The sequence below is a fragment of the Cicer arietinum genome, chromosome 7 (genome assembly GCF_000331145.2).
Source record: "Cicer arietinum cultivar CDC Frontier isolate Library 1 chromosome 7, Cicar.CDCFrontier_v2.0, whole genome shotgun sequence".
Classification (NCBI taxonomy): Eukaryota; Viridiplantae; Streptophyta; class Magnoliopsida; order Fabales; family Fabaceae; genus Cicer; species Cicer arietinum.
Window position 1 is genome coordinate 53817188 of NC_021166.2, and position 22331 is coordinate 53839518.

A 22331-nucleotide genomic window follows, 5' to 3' on the forward strand; every position below is an offset into this window, starting at 1 on the left:
CAACCCACTCCACTTTTTTGTTATTCTTTTTTCCAATTTTGCTGCATTTTTAATTGCTTAATTTAATATTTATATAAATTGAAACAAATTATATATTACTTTTCTCAGATTTTACTGCATTTTCATTGCTTAATTTATTATTTTTATGTTCAAATTGATGATTTTTCTTAATAATTAAATGACTAATTATTGATACTTTTATAATATTATTTTGTTGAAAAAATTATATATTTTTAAAATTAATTTGAATAACTAAATAATGCTCAAAATATGATTTAATATGTTTATTTCATATAATGTATTTTTTTTTATCGTGTTACTATTTTCATGTTCAAAATATGTTTTTTTTAGTTAAAATAATTATTAAGCTGACCAAGCTTTTGGTGGAAAAAATTGTTGATTAAGATTCAAATAAACTTTTATATATAAAATAAAAATAATTAACTTACACGTTTTTATTTTTATTTTTTTATATATAACAAAAATTAATTGACTAAGTTGATCATATTTTTGCATGAAAAATATTGTTTAAGATTGACATCAATTTTTATGTATAAGATATTTATTTTTCTAGTCTATTAAGATTGAAATAAATTCCTTTGTTATTCAAAATGATGATTTTTTTTAACAATAATTGAATTACTAAGATATTGATATTTTTTATAATATTATTTTATTGAAACAATAATTATATATATTTTAATTTTTAATGAAAAAATAATGTTCAAAATACAATTTTAATAGCTTCATTTTGAATAATGTTTTTTTATTGTGTTACTATTTTTACGTTCAAAATATAATAACAATAATTGATTGACTAATTATTTTTGCATGTTTTAAAATTCAATGACTAAGTTGATTGCTGTATCTTTGAAAAGAAAATGTAGTTTAAGTTTTTTTTTTAATTGACTTATACTTTTATTTTATAATAATAAGTTTAATATTATTATATAGTTCGAGACATATCAACTAAAACATAGTTGTAAAAAAAAAAATCATTCTCAAATGACTTCTATGACTCAAAAAATTATATTTAATACATGAAGGAAGAATAAGAGAGCATTGATTCTCAGGATACATATCAAATTAAAAAAATAGTAAATCATAAATTTTAATATACCTAGGAAGGATAGTAAAAATACATAATTGGTTTATTCAATTATATTCAAAATTGATACTTTTTAATTTAAACAACGATATATTAAGATTTCTAAATTAATATTGTTTTATCATTTTTGGAATTAAAATTTAGAACACCTTAAATAAAAGATAAAAAAACTTAAAAACGGAAAATAAATAACAAAGGAAAATTTTATAAATATAGTAAATAAGTGAGTCCAATAATGTTGTTATTAATCCACCATTTTGGACTTCAATTTCGGGCTTTGTAAGCATCAATATTATGGGGCTTAGGAATGGGTTGGCCTTTTTCTAGCTTTGGATACCAAAGGTTCAGTTTGCCTTGTTGTTAGCTTTCTATATACTAACCGACTCAACTCAGCCACAGCCACAAAACTTCCCCAAATCTTAAAAATTAGGGTTTCCTCTGCAGAGAATAATCTCAATCGATCATGCCGAAGAACAAGGGAAAGGGAGGAAAGAATCGCAAGAGAGGTAAGAACGAAGCCGATGACGAAAAACGAGAACTCGTTTTCAAAGAAGACGGTCAAGAATACGCTCAGGTTCTCCGTATGTTAGGTAACGGTCGTTGTGAAGCGATGTGCATCGACGGAACTAAACGTCTCTGTCATATCCGTGGTAAGATGCACAAGAAAGTTTGGATCGCCGCCGGTGATATCATCCTCGTCGGACTCCGTGATTATCAGGATGATAAGGCTGACGTCATTCTTAAATACATGCCTGATGAAGCTCGTCTTCTGAAGGCTTATGGTGAGCTTCCTGATAATACCAGACTTAATGAAGGTATTGGTGGTGGTCTTGATGAAGAAGATGATGCTACTGCTAATGATTACATCGAGTTTGAAGATGAGGATATTGATAAGATTTAAATGAACTAATTGGTATTTTTCTTTTTTTTTTTAAGTTCGGATTATAATTTTTATTATATGATGATGTGTAATGTTTAGAGGTATATTTTTTATGTGCTATGGTTTTTATGTTTTACTGTGAGATATTGTTATTATGTTATGGTGAATTTGAATGGATAATAATGATACCTTGTTATCTTTATAGTTTGTTGGTTTTTTATTGGAATTTGTTTGATTGTACCTCTATTGGACCAACACTTCAAATCGAAGGTGTGTTTGGTGTCCGACCCATTTGACTTGACTAGCTTTAGGTAAGGCTGTTGAGAGGAGGAGGATAAGAAAATTTGAGAGAAATTCAGAAGGTGGTGATCCTTTTGATACATTTTGGATTGGTGAAACTAAATTACCACTGGCTTCAATTATTAGAACTCAACCATTTCTTGAGAATGATGATTTTGTTCATTATTAATATTATAATAGTTGGTGGTGTTGATGAATTTGTCTCTTTGTTTTTTGTAGTATTGAGTTCATGCAAATGAATCAGGATTTTAATGATGTTTTTTTGAACTTGTGACCCTTGTCATGAAAAACAAAATCATTTAAGTACAGCAAAATACAAATTTGACTCTACATTTATAATATAAAAATAGCTGTATATTTATCATCAAATTTCTCAATGGCACTTTGTCTTCTCATGCCCCCATCCCCGTTTTATTCTTCTCTTTTGTGCACTAGCTGTGCAAGTTGGTTAATAAAAACAAAATCAGTGTGGTTGTTGTGTCATGCAGGGCCTCCCTTTACTGGACTATACACTTAAACAAGACAGACAAATCACTTATACTAATATTGATTTGCCGATAATAATTTAAGAAAATGAAAGTAATAGAATATAACTATATGTGTCACTAAAGAAAACGAAAGTAATTGAATGTAACTATGTGTCACTAATGAAAACGAAAGTAATTGAATGTAACTACATGTGTCACTGATGTGCTTTCAAAAGTGTTTGCAATGTTGTAGTAGCTGCAACTTCAAGATTTTTTATGTTTCTATAACTACAATTTCACATGCATCAACCTATTTAAACTTAATTTTGATCAATATCAACAACTACATGACCACAATTTAAAACATTAATTATAAAATTAATTAGAGGAAGAGTAAAACATTAATTATCAACAACTACAACAACTGAATTTAAAAGATGTATCTTAGACCAAGATTGCCACATATGGCCGTCTTTCACACCAGATGTATCTTAAACCTTAATCCTGACCCTTTTTTTTTTCAAAGCATTAGAACATTCTCATACTACAAATTTTCTAGGAAGAGTGTTTTGAATAGTGTCAACAGTTTCACAAAATTATCAAAATACCATACATAGCCAAAGTTCAATAATTGTCACAAACAAGCAGACGTTTTCTCATTAAAACTACATTATACAAGCATAAAAATAACACACCACAAAAGAACTATTTTACATATCATGATAGCTTAGAATTTCTTAAGCCTAACATAGAGATATGTTAGTAGCGGCAGTGGTCTATCGAGCAATACTCAAAATAGTGGACAGTGGAATACAAAAATTGTCCCATTAGACCTCAATATTGTGGCCACCCTGCTTTTGAGCTACGATGAATGGTGAAGTAGCAACCATTACCATTATGTCACAAAGTTATAGAATTCTTGAAGTCAATGACTCTGATCATAGACTCCAAGTTGTAAGAACTGATTATTGGAACAATGTTTGTCCCATAAACCTTAAGAACACCACTATAGGTTGCACTTTATTTGATTACGATTCGGACTTTCGGAACATGACACTCTACTATGATTGTCTTTACCCTCCATTTCCTATACTAGATAGTTATTCCCCTCAGTTTATTTGTAGTGTAAATGGAACTCAAATAGTTAACTATTTTGTGTTGGAGAGTAATCTTGAGAGTGATGTGAGTTTCGTCTCATTGAGTGAAACCATTGGAACATGCAAATGTAGTGTCATTGTTCCAATTTTGGAGTCAGAAGCTGAGAGGGTAGAGACAAATTCAAAGAATTTGAAGGATGTTGTTGATAGTGGTTTTTGGAGTGGAGTGGAATGCAAATAATAGTTTGTGTCATGAGTGCGAAAGCTCTGGTGGGCATTGTGGTTATGAACAAAGTTCAAGGGAATTCACTTGCTTCTGCAAGGATGGATCCTATTCACATTCATGTAGACCAGGTGAGTAAGTACCTGTAGTATAGTCACACAGAATATTTCCTTACACAGCTACATCCTAATTCTCATATTTTAATATTAAAGGTGGGGGAATTTTTTCCCGTAGGACTATAATTAAGATTAGTAATGCCAAATTGTCATAGTTTCTATTAAGAAGCAAAATTTTAAGTCGTGACAGCGGTCAATCCCGATAAATTGCCGTGAGGCGTGTCGTCAATTGTGATGCTTGTTATGGATGAAAACCATGATCGAATATGGACTTATGCGCTTGTAATGATCAAATATGAACTCGATGTAATCATTACCAGTAGGATCATCTTCTTCATCTACCTCTACTCAATATATCCACTTTATATATATTAGTTATTTCAATTATTAATATATAATTTATTTTTATTTTTATTGATATTAAATTAAGCAATAAAAAATGCAGTGAAATCTGAAAAAAGAATAACGAAAAAGTGGAGTAGATTGATATATAGTTTGTAAAAAAGATATATTGCAATTTTTTTAAATTAAGGATCATTTTATAAAAAAAATCCAATATGTGTGACTGCATTTGTGCACAATTATCCCTTTTCATGTGATCCTATTTGAGTCAAAAAGAATGATAATGAAATGAAACTAATGAAGAATGGCAACAAAAGAAACAGGTGTTTTCCAACAGAATGCAGAATTAGAATCAATGATGCCAAAAGAGAAAAACATATTGTTAGAGAGACTTTTCATCATGGAATACAACAAGAGTAACAATTATCCACCAAAAGCATTATCTACAAAAGTTCCAACTATTAGACACAAATACAAAGTTGAATACATATTTATCTTCATGCAGATTCAGGTGTCATGGTTATGTTTCGCAGCAACCGGCTACAATATCTCATGCATGAAGCAACTTCAAATTTATCAGCAGCCATCAAGACATCCAGCAAACCAGGAGCTGTCTTAATGCTCAATGTATTACTATACATAAAATTAAGTAGCTCCATGAGAGCAGCTTCTTCTGTTACATGCAAATGAAGTACCGCATTCAGGTGACTATTTGAGGGGAAACTAAAACGATAATACAGATTATCAAAAGTTTACATATATGTTTATACCAGAGACATTAACTCTGAGATGACATGTCTCAGCTCTGATTCCCTTATCCCATTCGAGAAAAGCTGCAAAAGGTAAACCACCACAACAATTTACCTCATGCCAAACGATTATAATCACTTCTTCCAATGAAAACCCAAAAAAAATCACCAAAGTATATACTTTCATTCTCATTTCAAGACCACTAGAGCAAACCCAAAATCAACTACAACCCTCCAAAACAACAAATACATCACAACAAAAATACAACATAAACAAACAAAGACACAACAACAACAATAACAATAACAACAAGCTCACAGTAACCTACATCGTCATTTTTTACATCACCACATTTACAAGACAATCACAATGGACGCCGCGTCAATAGTTGACGCTCCGATCAAAGTTGACCACAATTCTAACCCTTTGACAGTATAATCTTTATGAAGCACCAACTCAGGACACAACCACTGAACGTCAACACCAATCAAAATATGTGAAAATGAATTATTAATTGAATGTTACATAGGATGGCATCTAGTCGGATACACTTTTAATTAAAAGTGTCGGTGCTATAAAACACCAAATAAACTAAAAATAACAAGCTTTCAATCTATCATTATTATCCATTCAAATTAGCCATAACATCATAACCCTATCTCGCAGTAAAACATAATTCATTAAAACACCTCAATAATAAATCTCTCAACATTACACATCATCATCATCATCATCATCATATAATAAAAATTGAAACTCCAACTACAAAAAACGGTTCAATTACTAAATTCAAATTTAATAATGGGAGATATAGAAGTTGGGAGTCATAATGGAACAATGTTTGTATTCCACTGTCCACTATTTTGAGTATTGCTCGATAGACCACTGCCGCTACTAACATATCTCTATGTTACACAGCATGTCTCTCATCTTAAAGTCATCACGAAATTGCTTTGAAAAATAGAATAAAATGTGTACACATAGAAGCAGCAATGGAATCTTAACAAAATGTAGGATAAGAACAGCAACTACAGGTGAAAATGGTATGAATAACGAATCAACCAAAAACAAGTCAGAGATGCAACATGAAATTTTAAGCAGAAGCAAGCCTAAACAGACTCCAATACTTCAGTGAATTTATTTCCAGACATGATACTGTGCTTTCCATTGAACCTCAACAATTATCATCGCAAAAGATAGCACCTGATCATTGAATCACTTGCATGTGTCACTAATTTGATACTATTCTGTTAAATTTCTGTTACAAGAAAGAAAGAACAAATACTGGAAATAACACTACTGTATCCTGTATTGATGAAAATGGATGCATGATTTCTTACAACAAAGCTGTTGATGGTTACAACAAATTGTTGAAAGAGACTTCGAGTCAAATTAGAGAAAGTTTAACTGATGCTTCCCTCATTTATGTGGATACCAACTCTGCTATATTATGGTGATGCATAAAATCATTTGCATTACCTTAGAGCAACTAAATTGAAGTTGCTTAACTCCTTTTTCATGTTTCCTACTATGCTACATAAACTTTAAAAATTTAGCAGTTTTCACTCCAATATTGAAACTTTTTCCCACAAACATTATAACATGATATATTTTAATTGCTATACATTCTTTATTAGTCATGCATTTATGTAATTACTTGATTTGATTATATAAGTATTTCTAAGGCAATCTTGTAGAATACATAGGAGATTTTTAGGCAAATATGTTTCTTAACCAAGTGTTGCTAGTGCTATTGATGTGAATTCAATATTTATAAACCAATCACATTAGTACTACAAGTAAAGTGCATATTTCTTGTTTCAATTTGTTTTCTTGGAGCAGGACTAAAGTACAGTACAAGAGCTTGTTGTGGTCATGGAGGTGGAGATTACAACTTTAACCCTAACGCTTTGTGTGGAAACAGGCTTGCAAGTGCTTGTGAAGACCCTCATAACTATGTGAGTTGGGATGGTATTCAGTTCACAGAAGCTGTAAACAAGCTAGTTGCCAAAGCCATTCTCAATGGCTCTCTTTTTGATCCACCATTTCCTCTTCATAAACTCTGTGATATTCAACCTATTGATTGATCCAGTGCTTACAAGGGTTTGTGTTAATCTTATTTAAAAAGAAAAACTATAAGAAATTCTAAGCTATCATGATATGTAAAATAGTTCTTTTGAGGTGTGTTATTTTTATGCTTGTATAATGTAGTTTGAATAAAAAAATGTTTGCTTGTTTGTAACAATTATTGAACTTTGATAATTTTGTGAAACTGTTGACACTATTCAAAACACTCTTCCTAGAAAATTTGTAGTATGAGAATGTTCTAAATCTAATGCTTTGAAAATTAAAAAAAAAGGTCATGATTAAGGTTTAAGATACATCTGGTGTGAAAGACAGCCATATGTGGCAATCTAAGTCTAAGATACATCTTTTAATTTTAAATTCATAGTTACTATGAACTCTTCCTCTAAGAAATTTTATATTTAATGTTTTAAATTGTTAATTTTAAATTCATAGTTACTATGAACTCTTCCTCTAAGTAATTTTATAACTAATGTTTTAAATTGTGGTCATGTAGTTGTGGATGTTGATCAAAATTAAAGTTAAACACGGTTGATGCATACGAAATTGTAGTTATAAAATCATAAAAAATCTTGAAGTTGCAGCTACTACAACATTGCAAACAATTTTCTAAAACTTTGATATTATACTTAATAGTTATGTACTACTAACACTTTTGAAGGCGCGTTTGATGTTGACTCTAACACGATATCAATGACACATATAATTATATTCAATTACTTCCGTTTTCTTAAATTATTATCAGCGTCGAACGTATCAATGTTTGTATAGGTGATTTTGTCTTGTTTAAACAAAAGAGCCAAATTGCCACCCTGCGTGACACAACAACCACACTGTTTTTATTAACCAGCTTGCACAGTAATGGACAAAAGAGAAGAATAAAATGGGGATGGGGACATGAGGACATCAAAGTGCCATTGAGAAATTTGATGATAAATATACAGCTATTTTTATATTATAATGTAGAGTCAAATTTGTTTTTTGCTGTACTTAAATGGTTTTGTTTTTCATGACAAGGGTCACAAGTTCGAAACAAACATCATTAAAGTCCTGATTCATTTGCATGAACTCAATACTACAAAAAACAAAGAGACAAATTGATCAAAACCACCAACTATTATAATATTAATAATGAACAAAATCATCATTCACAAGAACTGGTTGAGTTCTAATCATTGAAGCCAATGGTAATTTAGTTTCACCAATCCAAAATGTATCAAAAGGCTCACCACCTTCTGAATTTCTCTCAAATTTTCTTATCCTCCTCCTGTCAGCAGCCTTAATTAACTAAAGCTATTAACACCAAAACCAACACCACCAACCCAACAAAACCTATAACAAATCCTAACACCAACCATTTGTTAAATCTCTTGTTTTCACTCTTTTCTTTATGAGATGGAACCACAATAGTATAGTGTCCTGTGCTATATGCTTCATAAACATAAGACTTAGTCATGTTTTTGAATTCAACTGACCCATCATCACTAAACTTAACAAATCACTTATAATCATAAACCTTCGTTCTCATTTCAACACCCTAAGAGAAAAACAAAAATCAAGCACACCCTTCCAAAACAACAACCAGAAGACATTCATCAACAGCAAAAATACAATACAAACAAACAGAAAACACAGTAAAATCAACAACAAGCACACAATATCAATGTTTCAAAAGCATATCCACAACCACATTAACCAACATCAAATTTTCATGCATCGCCACAACTAGAAGACGACTGCAATTGAGGCAGCATTAATCACTTTTGACCTCAATTCACAACCTCAAACAGTATAATCAAACACATTCCAAACAGAACACCAAACACACTAAAGATAACAAGATTTTGTGGGTTGTGTATTTCTATGAACCACCATAAAAATTTAAGAAAATAAGTTATTTGAAGGTGTCAAATGTGTCGGAGTCACGTCGGACACCAGAGACACCTTTGATTTAAAGTGTTGGTCCAATAGAGGTACAATCATACAAATTCCAATATAAAAACCAAACAAACTATAAAGATAACAAGGTATAATTATTATCCATTCAAATTCACTTATAACAAGGTACACCGCTGTCCCGACTTAAAATTTTCCTTCCTAACACAAACTATGACAATTTGGCATTACTAATCTTAATTCTAGTCCTACGGGAAAAATTCCCCCACCTTTAGTATTAAAATATGAGAATTAGGATGTAGCTGTGTAAGGAAATATTCTGTGTGACTATACTACAGGTACTTGCTCACCTGATCTACATGAATGTGAATAGGATCCATCCTTGCAGAAGCAAGTAAATTCCCTTGAACTTTTTTCATAACCACAATGCCCACCAGAGCTTTGGCACTCATGACACAAACTATTATTTGCATTCCACTCCACTCCAAAAATCACTATCAACAACATCCTTCAAATTCTCCACAGTTAAATTTGTCTCTACCCTTTCATTTGAACCAATTGTTTCACTTCTCTTGCATGTTTCAATTGTTTCACTCAATGAGACCAAACTCATTGAACCACTTGCATGTGTCACTAATTTGATACTATTCTGTTAAATTTCTGATACAAAAAAGAAAGAAAAAAATACTGGAAATAACACTACTGTATCCTATATTCAAGCTTTAAAATTGTTGTTCTAACATTGTCCTTACGCTTTAAAATTGTTGTTCTAACATTGTCCTTACGCTTTAAAATTGTTGTTCTAACATTGTCCTTACGATGTAAAAATCAGTGCCAGTACAAGTCATATATAATAGGTTCACACCAAACAAGCAAACCAGAAAGAACAACTCTGCTCATCTTGTTCAGAAATGCATTCCTGAACGACTTAGTCATTGCAGTCCATAAATAAGAACCGTATAACTAACAATCGTGACTTGTTGAATGCATGGCATTGTGAGTATGTGCCTGCAAGTATTTTAGGTCCAGTTTATTCCATAAGATAAATAATCATAAATTTCTAGGAAGACAGTACCCTGCATCATCCATCCAATTTCAAATATAATTTTCTTACTACTATTTTTTCTTCAAAATCACATAATGAGGTTAATTTACTTGTTCACACCCAACCTCATTCTTTTTCTTGGTTTGTTTAAATATCTATCAATACACAAAGCAATAATAAAATTGATAGCAACAAAAAATTAAAGGAAATCAATTTGTCATTTCATGACAAATAAAGATTAGTCTCCACTGCATCACTTAAAGACAGTTTCATCCCAAAAACCCAAACAAACATTCATTACAAACAACTTCTGTCAATCACAGAAAACAGAGTCTATTCAAATTCCGCTACACTACTGCACTATAACACCACAATGCTGCTATCTATACACTTTGTACTAAATAGTGTATCCCACAACAATAGCAATTTGTTCAAATCCAGCTACCCTATAACACCACCAATATAGTACTATTTAACAACACCGATATAAACAAAGATCTCAATGAAATTTCATCAATTAAAGACAGTTGCATTCCATCTTATTCGAAATGATTCGATACAAACAAACATATCCAATGAAATTAAAATTCCATTTGTTCCAGTTCAAATTCCAATTTCTTTCCAATTCAATACAAACAAAAACCATAACTGACCTTTAATGACCCATCTACCTAATCTTCTCCTTTCCACTGATCCTATTAGCAGCTTCCCTAATTTTTTCAATATAACCCTCAATAGGAGGAGTAAGAGTAGCCATAAAACGATTCGCAGGAAAAGGTGAGAAATCAGGCACCGAAGCAGCTTCTTTCAAACCCTCAGGCAAAGCTTCAATGGCTTCCTTTTTCATCCTCAAAAGCGTCGTTTCCGCAGCTTGTCTCGCTCTATGCTTCCTCATCAAAACCCTACTATACTCCTTCGCCAATCTCCTCCCATCTTCAGCCGTTAATTCATACTTGGGCAATTTCTCCACATCAACCAAACCTAACGTCACGTAATCCAAACCCGGTGTTCCAATTATCGTAGGTTTCTCAGAAACCTTGTATTTCTGGTTTTTCTTCTTCGTCATGTCGATTTCACGCTGTCGGTCTTTGCTAATTAACCCTAATTTTTCCCTTTCGGCTTCGCGTTCGCGTTCTTTCGGTTTGAGGTGGCGAAGTGGAGTTGGCGCGTTGATGCATTGTGCGTAGATGCGTTCGCGTTCTTGTTTCTCCCGTGATCCGGTTGGGATTCCGGGTTGAGGTTCGGATCCGGGTTTTTTTGTTGTTACTTTGGAACGTTTAAGGGTTTGACCCGCTTTGCCTTTTCCTTTTGCTGTTCGGCTAACGGAACAGCGTTGGATGAGTTGGTGACCGGAGGAAGATGATGAGAGTGGTGAGCTTAACAGTGGGTTAAGCTTTGCGAGGCGAAGCATTGTTTTGGTGATTGAAAACGGTGTCGTTTTTGTTCTTTTCTGTTGAGAGGTTCAGTGAAGTAGCTTGTGGTTTTTGTTCAGTGCAAGAGGAGAGTGACGACTGGATATGGGCTTGGGCCTGAGATTCTCTTAAAGTTTAACTAGTTTGCAACCTACGCCCCCTATATTACTTCTCACACTTATTCCCCCTCTTTTTTTATATACGTGATTACAAAGATCAATTTTAGTTTTATTTTTTAAGTAGAATAAGATTACAATAAACTGCAAAAAATAAATTGATGAATTTTTTTTAACGTTGTTGTATTTTTAAAAAAACTTAACCTATCTAATTTAAACGACAAATAAAAAATAAAATTATAATATTAAATATAAAAAATAATATTCACGTTAAAGTTTTGATAGTTTTTATGTGAGGATATGTATGAAGTTTTTATTTACATTTTAAAAATTTAATTTAAATTTAAAAGCTCACCAACTAATCATTTGCCAAAAATAAAGTTTTGATAGTTGGAAGTGCATGGGTTCCGCCCCTTGGTATGGTAATTTCCTATCTAACTCCTCGTTGTCAATGTCATACATAATACTCCAACTCATTCTTTCTCTTTTTCTCTTTGATCCAACTCTAAATACAAAATTATGTACCTAAATTAATCACCCTTTATTGTTAAACTAATCCACTACTTAACAATGACAACTATTCAATAACAACTTATCATATACAAGTTGCTATGTCCTTTTCATCATGTGGTGATTAATGTCATTTTTTTAATAAACTCATATTCTTCCACATATACATCTTATTTCTAGGCACAAGAAACTCCAAGAGCTAGGATCTTGACAAATATATACAAAGAGTTGAAAAATTCAGAGCTTTGATCTGATCTCATTAAATTTGGAACCTAATCATTTGTATAAGGTTTCAAGGTGGTATAGGTTCACCTTCTCAACCAAACCCATAAAGAGCCAAAACTTATTTTCATCATTCTTCTGCAAAGACTTATGGCTCCAAAAGGAATCTGATATAGTTGTTTATATTCATGAGTTATATGAAACTCATGTAGCAAAAGGGAAGATATAGAAACACAAATGTTCTAAGAAGATTTTGTTATTCCTTCTCCCAACTCAAGTTAAAACAAGATCTGCAACCACAATCTCGGCTGCGACATCAAAGTTTTTTGTGTCTATACGACCGCAACTAGCCCCAAATTAAGGTTGCGTTAGTCACATCTGACTGACTGCGATTCTATGCAATAACAAGAATCGCGACGTCAGGTTTGTTGCCAAAACTTGGTTGGGGAAGAATTTTCATTGAGTTTCCTTGAAAGCCAAGTTTGTGCTAAGGAAATTTGCCCTTTCACTAATGAGTAGTGAAATTACTATGTCATGAAAGCTTCAATGGGTTTGGTTCAAAGATGGGTTTCAATGAAAACCATTCAAGATTTCAGCAATAGAGACAAAAGAATTAGCTTTTTAAGGTAATATATAAGTTTCATGGATCACCAAAAATGGTGGCAAGTTAAATCTTTGTTTGTCTCTTTAATGTTTCTATCATCTTTGGTTAAAGGGTCAAAATCATATGAAGACCATGAATCATTAGAAAACTTTCTTTGCAAGCAAGTGAACAAAGAGATAGTAAAGCCAAGAACAGGTGTTTTCTACAACATTTCACTTCCTTCTAACTACACAGGCATTAAAGTTAGAGTTGTTCGACTGCGAGCCGCGTCTTTCTTTGTAAGAGGAGTGAGTTTTAGTCTCTTCAATATTCCACCACATGTCGTTCCACAACCAAATAGGAAGAGAATGACTATACTATATGAAAATTTGGGGAATTGGTCTTCTCATTACTACAATGTACCTAACTACAAAATGTTGACACCAGTTTTTGGTTTTACAGCTTATACTTCCTCAGAAAGTGCATTCCTAGATGATAATGAGAAGATGAACTTTATTATTGAAGGGAATCCAATCAAAATTAGATTTTCTCATGTTGGGTTGCATGCAAAAAATGATACACCAATTTGTGTTAAGTTTAGTGATGATGGGTCAGTTGAATTCAAAAACATGACTAAGCCTTATGTTTGTGAAGCATATAGCACAGGACACTATACTCTTGTGGTTCCATCTCATAAAGAAAAGAGTGAAAACCAGAGATTTAACAAAGGGTTGGTGTTAGGATTTGTTATAGGTTTTGTTGGGTTGGTGGTGTTGGTTTTGGTGTTGGTAGCTTTAGTTAAGGCTGCTGACAGGAAGAGGATAAGAAAATTTGAGAGAAATTCAGAAGGTGGTGAGCCTTTTGATACATTTTGGATTGGTGAAACTAAATTACCATTGGCTTCAATGATTAGAACTCAACCAGTTCTTGAGAATGATGATTTTGCTCATTATTAATATTATAATAGTTGGTGGTTTTGATCAATTTGTCTTTTTGTTTTTTGTATTATTGAGTTCATGCAAATGAATCAGGACTTTAATGATGTTTGTTTTGAACTTGTGACCCTTGTCATGAAAAACAAAATCATTTAAGTACAGCAGAAAACAAATTTGACTCTACATTTATGATATAAAAATAGCTGTATATTTATCATCAAGTTTCTCAATGGCACTTTGATGTCCTCATGCCCCCATCCCCATTTTATTCTTCTCTTTTGTCCATTACTGTGCACTAGCTGTGCAAGTTGGTTAATAAAAACAAAAACAGTGTGGTTGTTGTGTCATGCAGGGTGGCAAGTTGGCTCTTTTGTTTAACTATTAGTTGCGTCTCTCTTTATTTGACTGGACTGTACACTTAAACGAGATAAAACACTTACATGTTGGCACCGATAATAATTTAAAAAAACGGAAGTAATTGAATGTAACTACATGTGTCACTAATATCTTGTTATGAGACACGTCTTCAAAAATGTCAGTTTAACGTCTTACTATTAAGTATAATATTCAAAGTTTTAGAAAATTATATGCAATATTGTACTACAACTTCTAGATTTTTTATGTTTCTATAACTAGAATTTGGTATGCATCAACCACATTTAACCTTAACTTTCATCAATATCAAGAACTACATCGCAACCACAATTTAAAACCTTAATTATAAAATTACTTATAGGAAGAGTTCATAGTAACTATGAATTTAAAATGAAAAGATGTATCTTACACAAGATTGCCACATATGGCTGTCTTTCACACCAGTTAAGTATTCATATATTGATAAATGATAGATGGGGATAATCATGACCTTTTTTTATTTTCAAAACATTAGATTTAGAACATTCTCATAATACAAATTTTCTAGGAAGAGTGCTTTGAATAGTGTCAACAGTTTCACAAAATTATCAAAATACCATACATAGCCAAAGTTCAATAATTGTTACAAACAAGCAAACATTTTTTCATTAAAACTACATTATACAAGCGTAAAAATAACATACCACAAAAGAACTATTTTACATATCATGATAGCTTAGAATTTGTTAAAGTTTTTTATTTTTAAATAAGATTAACACAAACCCTTGTAAGCACTGGATCAATCAATAGGTTGAATATCACAGAGTTTATGAAGAGGAAATGGTGGATCAGAAAGAGAGACATTGAGAATGGCTTTGGCAACAAGCTTGTTTACAGCTTCTGTGAAATGAATACCATCCCAACTCACATAGTTATGAGGGTCTTCACAAGCACTTGCAAGCATGTTTCCACACAAAGCTTTAGGGTTAAAGTTGTAATCTCCACCTCCATGACCACAACAAGCTCTTGTACTGTACTTTAGTCCTGCTCCAAGAAAACAAATTGAAACAAGAAATATGCACTTTACTTGTAGTACTAATGTGATTGGTTTATAAATATTGAATTCACATCAATAGCACTGGCAACACTTGGTTAAGAAACATATTTGCCTAAAAATCTCCTATGTATTCTACAAGATTGCCTTAGAAATACTTACATAATCAAATCAAGTAATTACATATATGCATGACTAATAGAGAATGTATAGTAATTAAAATATAGCATGTTATAATGTTTGTGGGAAAAGTTTCAGTATTGGAGTGAAAACTGCTAAATTTTTAACTTTATGTAGCATAGTAGGAAACATTAAAAAGGAGTTAAGCAACTTCAATTTAGTTGCTCTAAGGTAATGCAAATGATTTTATGCATCACCATAATATAGCAGAGTTGGTATCCACATAAATAGGGAAACATCAGTTAAACTTTCTCTACTTTGACTCAAAGTCTCTTTTAACAATTTGTTGTAAGAAATCATGCATCCATATTCATCAATTTCAGAAGTAGCGTGAGGAAGCTCCACCAAGAATCCAGGATAACATCCAATTGGACCAAGATTTAATACCATAAATGTACGTCCTCCCTGTGCATATAACTCCTACAAATTTCATAATACATTTGATAATTAGTTGTTGTATTTAAATTAAAAACGGTTGTTTTTAAGTCTCTTATGTCATATGTGACCAATAAAATGACGCCACATGGCTTAATAAGTTTATGTCACGGACTAAAAACAACAATTTTTTAATTTGCAGGGACTGAATCCAAATAAAAAACTTACAGGTACTAAACAAAAAACGTTATAAATATAATTGCAGCTACTAAAATCATATTTAAACCAAAATTATATTATTTCCTCGAAGATTGATTTTATTTTATCTATTGTTATAGAAATAACTTATTTAAAAGCTCTTATGCTACTAGTATTTCATTAAGCTGTTTGTTCCAACAGAGCGTAATTATATGACAGAAAATTGTGTCCTATTGATGAAGATGGTTTAAAAATATGATACAACATATATAAATGACATGAAGGATGTACTCAAACCATGATGGCAGAAGCAATTTGTAAGACAATTTCAGGAATGTTATTCTTCACTCCATTGATACCACCAGTGGCTGCTATTTTTGAAGTGAAGTCATTTTGGCCAATATAGAATAGGTAAATAGACTTTCCAAAGATATCAGGTGAAGGAACGTAGATTCTTGAGGCACAACCAGAACAGGAAATCATTGTGTCTGTATTATTGTTCATCAAAAATAAACGTAATGAATATATATAAAGTTTATAGGCAACATAATTCAATTTTTAAGATATTTAATTGTAATATATGTCATTTATGTTTTTTCTTCTCAAATAGGTCATTTAAGTCACATCGTGTGTACATTATTACCATTTTTTACACATTCTATTATAAAATACACAAATTTTCGTTATGTTTATGACATACAACGATAGAGATTCGTCACTTATTATATGAGATTGTTTTATAATAAAATTTGTTCTTGAATAGTGATTGTAACAAGTACAATGAATGGAATTTTTTGTTAAATTTCATCGAGATGAACATTTAAAAGATGGAAAACGTCTCCTATGTTCAAAATGTCTCAAATTTTAATTATGATATTTACATATGATTAATTATAATAGAATGTGTTAAAAATAGTATCGATCTATATATATATATATATATATATATATCTATATATATATATATATATATACAAGTACAATGAATGGAATTTTTTGTTAAATTTCATCGAGATGAACATTTAAAAGATGGAAAACGTCTCCTATGTTCAAAATGTCTCAAATTTTAAGTATGATATTGACATATGATTAATTATAATAGAATGTGTTAAAAATAGTATCGATCTATATATATATATATATATATATATATATATATATATATATATATATATATATAATATGATTTAAAATATTTGAGACTAAAAAACTTAAACAACTATTCAAATACAATTAAATAAGTTAAAACATTGTACGATGTATTTTTCCTAGTTCATACAAATATATGCAAGTTTGTAGAAACATTATTGCGTACCTTATTTATGGAAATTATCAACCTTGGCTTTGAATTGCTTCATTTGCCTTAGTAGTTGTATTGTAAGGGCAAAAGGGGTGAGTCCACTTACAAAGAAAGATGTAGTGGGCAAAAGTACAGTAGAGGCTGATGTTGCAAAGTTGGCACCATGTGTGTAGTCTGATCCAATTGACTTTAAATATGGGCTCAAAAAAGGGAATCCAAGACCCTGGGCTGCAAGTTTAGCAACAAATATCATAATTTAGTCTAACATTCAACAATTTAGTCTTTAAAATTATGTACTTGATTTTTTAAGTTTGATTTGTTTTTTAATTATTTGATTTTTATGTTTTTTTTAGATTGGTCCTTTTAGGTCCCATTACACACACAAAGTTACTAACTTTTTTTAAAAAAAATCATTTAAAAACTACACATTTAGTGGTTTGAAAATTGTCTTAAATCTACACATTTAGTGGTTTGAAAATCGTTTAAAAAAAATCGTTTAAAAACTACACATTTTTAGCCTTCAATTTTTTTTTTCGTTTTAATTTTTTTATCTATTTTAAAGTTAACTTGTATCTTTTGAATTTTTTAATGTTTTTTTGAAGTTATGTTTAAGGCATAATAAGCATATCCCTTGCAAAAAATAGAATACACACGAGGAGCTTCAAAATTCAAAAAATCTGATTAAACCCTATTTTTGTAAGATTTTGGAATTCATATTTAATTAATTTTTCGTTAAAAAATTTAAATTTTTGTAGGAGACATCTTTACAATGTTTTAAATATATATGGAAAAAAGCATTCAAAGATTTAAAGAATATGCCTAAATAGACTTAAAAACATGGAGCAAAAATGACATTAAGATTTTTTTTACAAAATGTAAAACCAAAAATATTAAAATTTTATAACAACTAAAAATTTATTTAACTCATAAAAAAATTAAAGATAAAACTAAAGAAAATGTGTGTAACAATATAAACACAAAAATTGTCAAGATTGATTTATTACCCAAAAAAATCACAATTAACCTTCCATCAGAAGAACGTCTCACATATTTTTTTAAGTAAGTCATTCTATAAGAACTAAGTTGTGTAGGAAAAGTTGAATCAAATCTATCCGTATTTGAATTCGAATCACCAAAATTGAATATTCCCTTCAAATCACACAATGAATAACTTGAACCAATCAATGAAGATATCACCATGCATTTTACTAAGAGCTTGGAAAATGCATAAATATTGGGTGACATCTTAAAGGTACTCATTTTTTATTAAGATATTGTCACCATGCAATTTACTAGCAATGGGAGATCAACATTATATAAACTAAATACATCTATGAAGCTTAATAAACTCGTGCATTTGAATCAATTATGAAAATGTTTACTAATTAACAAATGGATGGCTGATTAACCACCTACAATGCACATAAAAGGTTCAAACTTCTAACAATATATAAGTTCTTGATTTAAGAATTATAAAATAAACATAAAAATTTATTTGAAACTCTGAAGTTCATACAAAATATAATTATGTTAAAAGAAGCTCGAGGAGACATGACTTTAGTTAAAAAGGTTGGGTCTTCTCATATTTCTATGTTGAGAGCTAATTGTTCGATTAAGCATATTAATGTTGGCTAGTTAATAAATTTATTTACATGGTTATGATTGTGCAACTTCTGATTATATAGACGCATACAAGTTTCTTATGAATTGTTTAAAATTCAACCTAGTGTATAGATTAAATGATTTGTTGATTAATAATGTTATGTGTGAAATGTGATTTGTATGTTATTTTTTATATTGCAAAATGTGTTTAATATGAAAATTAAAAAATTTATTCAAATTTGTATTAAAAAATATATATTAAATTAATTGTGCATTTTTGTGAACATATAATATTTGTTGTATTTATTTTTAGGGTGAAATAATTAATATTAGTTGTATCTATTGTGCAATTTTATAAAATTTGAAAATATTGTGTATTTTATGTAAATATTTATATTTTATTTTATATTTTTACTTAATACATCTGCATGTGTTGAATATATGTTAATGTGGTTTTTTTATTTGTATTTTTTTGAATGAATATGTTAATTTTTATTAATGCTAACATATTATAATTTTTAGGTCATTAATTAATCATAACAATATTTAATAATTTTTATAATTAATATAGTCTTTTAGATTAATGGGATGATCCTTTAAATAAGTAAAAATAAAATTTTAAAAAATTACAATTCATTATCGTGGGTTAACTTTTAGTTTTCCATTTAAGATTTAATATATATTATTGAGTAAATAAACTATTTTTTTTTTAGTTGTGCTCATTAATATTTATTAAATCTTAAATTGTTCAAATTAGAATGATGATTATTTACTAGATTCTCATTAGTATATATTTTTGATAAAGTTTTGGTTAAATGTATTTTACTTTGTTTTTCAGGTGCATATTTGATTGTGATATATATTGTAATCGTTTCGTGTATTTAGAGACCAAAGCGAAATACTACCAAAATTTTGTCAAAAATATATAACGCGAAAATAATAAATAATTATTAATTGATTATTAACTTTTTTTATTTTTGAATGAGATAGAAGCTTACCAAAAATTTGAAAGGGTACATTAGTTTGATGACCGCGTCTAATTTATATCAAGAAAGAGTATCTAGCGGTTATTTACAATTGGGGTTGAAGAACTCTTAGAAATTGCAAGACGACAAACTATTGTTCAAGAGAATGGTTTACATCTCCATATAAGAAATATTGTTGTACAAATATTAAAAATGAAAATGTAATAAGAGATCATTTGTATAATGATAGATTTATTCTAAATTATTCAATTTGGACTAATCATGGTAAAAAGACGCCTCTACAAATTGTTAATATTGTTCTAAATAATTCAACAGTTGCTTCATCTAATAGTATCGGCCCATCAATTGCTTTATCTAATATTGGTCTATTGGTTGAGCCTTATCAAGAGTAATTTAATCAACAATAAAATATGATTTAGGGTAAATATGTTTTTTGATGAACAACAATATGATGTGATGCAAATGTACTCCCTAACGAAGAAGTACAAATATTTTGTAGTCTTTTGACAATGACAAATAAACTTTTATTTGATGAGTCTCCTAACTCCAAGTTATCCATGTGTATTAGACTTTTAGGGCTAAAGTTTCAATTTCATGTTTCAGACTTGTGATTAGATTTTATGACCAAGTTGAAGTTGGATGCAACACTTATTCGAAAATGATACTTTGTCAACAAGCTATTATGGTGCTAAAAAGTTAGTGTCAAATTTGACATTAATTATGAAGATAATAGATTGTTGTGTCAATAGATGTATGTTGTTTTACAATAATAAATTTGGTACAAAATATGGTGACCTATTTGAATGTAAATTTTGTCAACAACCAAGATACCATGCAAAGAAAAACACAACAAGAAAAAAATGATTCAAAGGAAAGCAATGTTTTATTTGTCTATCGTATCAAGATTGCAGAGAATTTTTGCATCTATGCAAACTATTGGCAAAATGACATGGCATTTTGAAGAAGAAAAAAATCAAATATTAAATTGTGGCATTTGTCAAATGATCTAGCATGAAAGCACTTTGTTCAAGTACATCATGATTTGCATTAAACTCACATAATGTACGATTAAGATTATACTCTGATGGTTTTACTCTAAATATTCAAGTTTCATCTACATTTTATTCTTATTTTCCTGTTATTGTCACTCTTTACAATCTTCTTCTAGATATCTGCATGTTTAAACCTTATATGTTCTTAGCCGCTATAATATCAGAACCATCAAGTCTCACATCAGGTATTGATATCTATTTACAACCATTTATTGAAGATTTAAAAAGGTTGTGGCATAACGTTTTAACATATGATATTGTTCATAAATAAAACTTTATTATGAAAGCAGTTTTCATGTGGATAATTTTGATTTCCCAGTCTACGGGATATTTTCTGGGGGAAACACAAGGTAAATTAGCATGTACTATTTGTATGAAATATAGTAAAGCATTGACTTAATTGCAATTTTAGTTTCTCTATTTTCATTAACTCACGAAATTAGTCATCATGTTTTAAAAGTCAACATTTTTAGTCATTCCCTCAAAATTTTGAACAAAAAATGACAATTTGACATATTTTAAATGACGTAGCATACGATTTCATGATATAGAACCATCTATGTGCATTAATTATTCACATGTTATTAATTAAATTATGCAAATAAAAAATTTCTGAAGTTGAAAGTTAAGTTTTTATAATTTTTATTGTGATTTGACGGGTATTAATCATTTTATATCACCATATTATATGTCAAGTTATTTAAAACATGTCACGTTGTCAATTTTTAGTTAAAAAATCAGAATGAAAGACCAAAACTAACAAATTTTAAAATAGAGGGACCAATTTCATGAATTGGTAAAAATAGGATGACTAAAACTACAACTAAGCCTAAATCATTTACATTGAAATTCGATGGAAAGACATATTTGTTTGACTTGCATCATAGGTGCTTACCTTACAGCTGGTATTGTTTCGAAACCTCATGGTTATGGTCAATTTCATAATTGGACAAAACAATAATGTTATGCATATTGAGAAAAAATTTCTTTGACAATATATTGAACATTGTGATGAATGTAAAAGGAAAAAACTAAAGACAATGACAAAGCTCAAAAAGACTTAGCTATTTATTATAGACATAATGATTTATTGTTAATGGAACACTCCAACGTAAAAGCTTAAAACTACAAGCAAATTACACT

General features: G+C 30.2%; 3 protein-coding genes, 1 long non-coding RNA gene and 1 pseudogene across 4 annotated transcripts; 2 read left to right on the top strand and 3 right to left on the bottom strand.

Moving 5' to 3' along the window:
- Positions 1-1444: 1444 nt before the first annotated feature.
- Positions 1445-2190, top strand: LOC101510000 (eukaryotic translation initiation factor 1A). The gene has a single exon (XM_004510655.4). It carries the CDS (start codon positions 1572-1574, stop codon positions 2007-2009), a length of 438 nt encoding a protein of 145 aa, XP_004510712.1. The 5' UTR covers positions 1445-1571; the 3' UTR covers positions 2010-2190.
- A 2863-nt stretch (positions 2191-5053) lies between these two features.
- Positions 5054-6129, bottom strand: LOC140918913 (uncharacterized). The gene is made up of 2 exons (XR_012161373.1): positions 5304-6129; positions 5054-5206 (listed from the first exon to the last, which is right to left on the bottom strand). It is a non-coding gene; the product is annotated as an uncharacterized lncRNA (long non-coding RNA).
- Positions 6130-10796: 4667 nt separating this feature from the next.
- On the bottom strand, positions 10797-11808 carry LOC101509678 (uncharacterized). The gene has a single exon (XM_004510654.4). The coding sequence runs from the start codon at positions 11718-11720 to the stop codon at positions 10977-10979; it is 744 nt and encodes a 247-aa protein (XP_004510711.1). The 5' UTR covers positions 11721-11808; the 3' UTR covers positions 10797-10976.
- Positions 11809-12132: 324 nt separating this feature from the next.
- Positions 12133-14434, top strand: LOC101509356 (uncharacterized). The gene has a single exon (XM_004510653.4). The coding sequence runs from the start codon at positions 13212-13214 to the stop codon at positions 14106-14108; it is 897 nt and encodes a 298-aa protein (XP_004510710.1). The 5' UTR covers positions 12133-13211; the 3' UTR covers positions 14109-14434.
- A 591-nt stretch (positions 14435-15025) lies between these two features.
- LOC101493144 (GDSL esterase/lipase At4g01130-like) lies at positions 15026-18748 on the bottom strand (annotated as a pseudogene).
- Positions 18749-22331: the final 3583 nt, after the last annotated feature.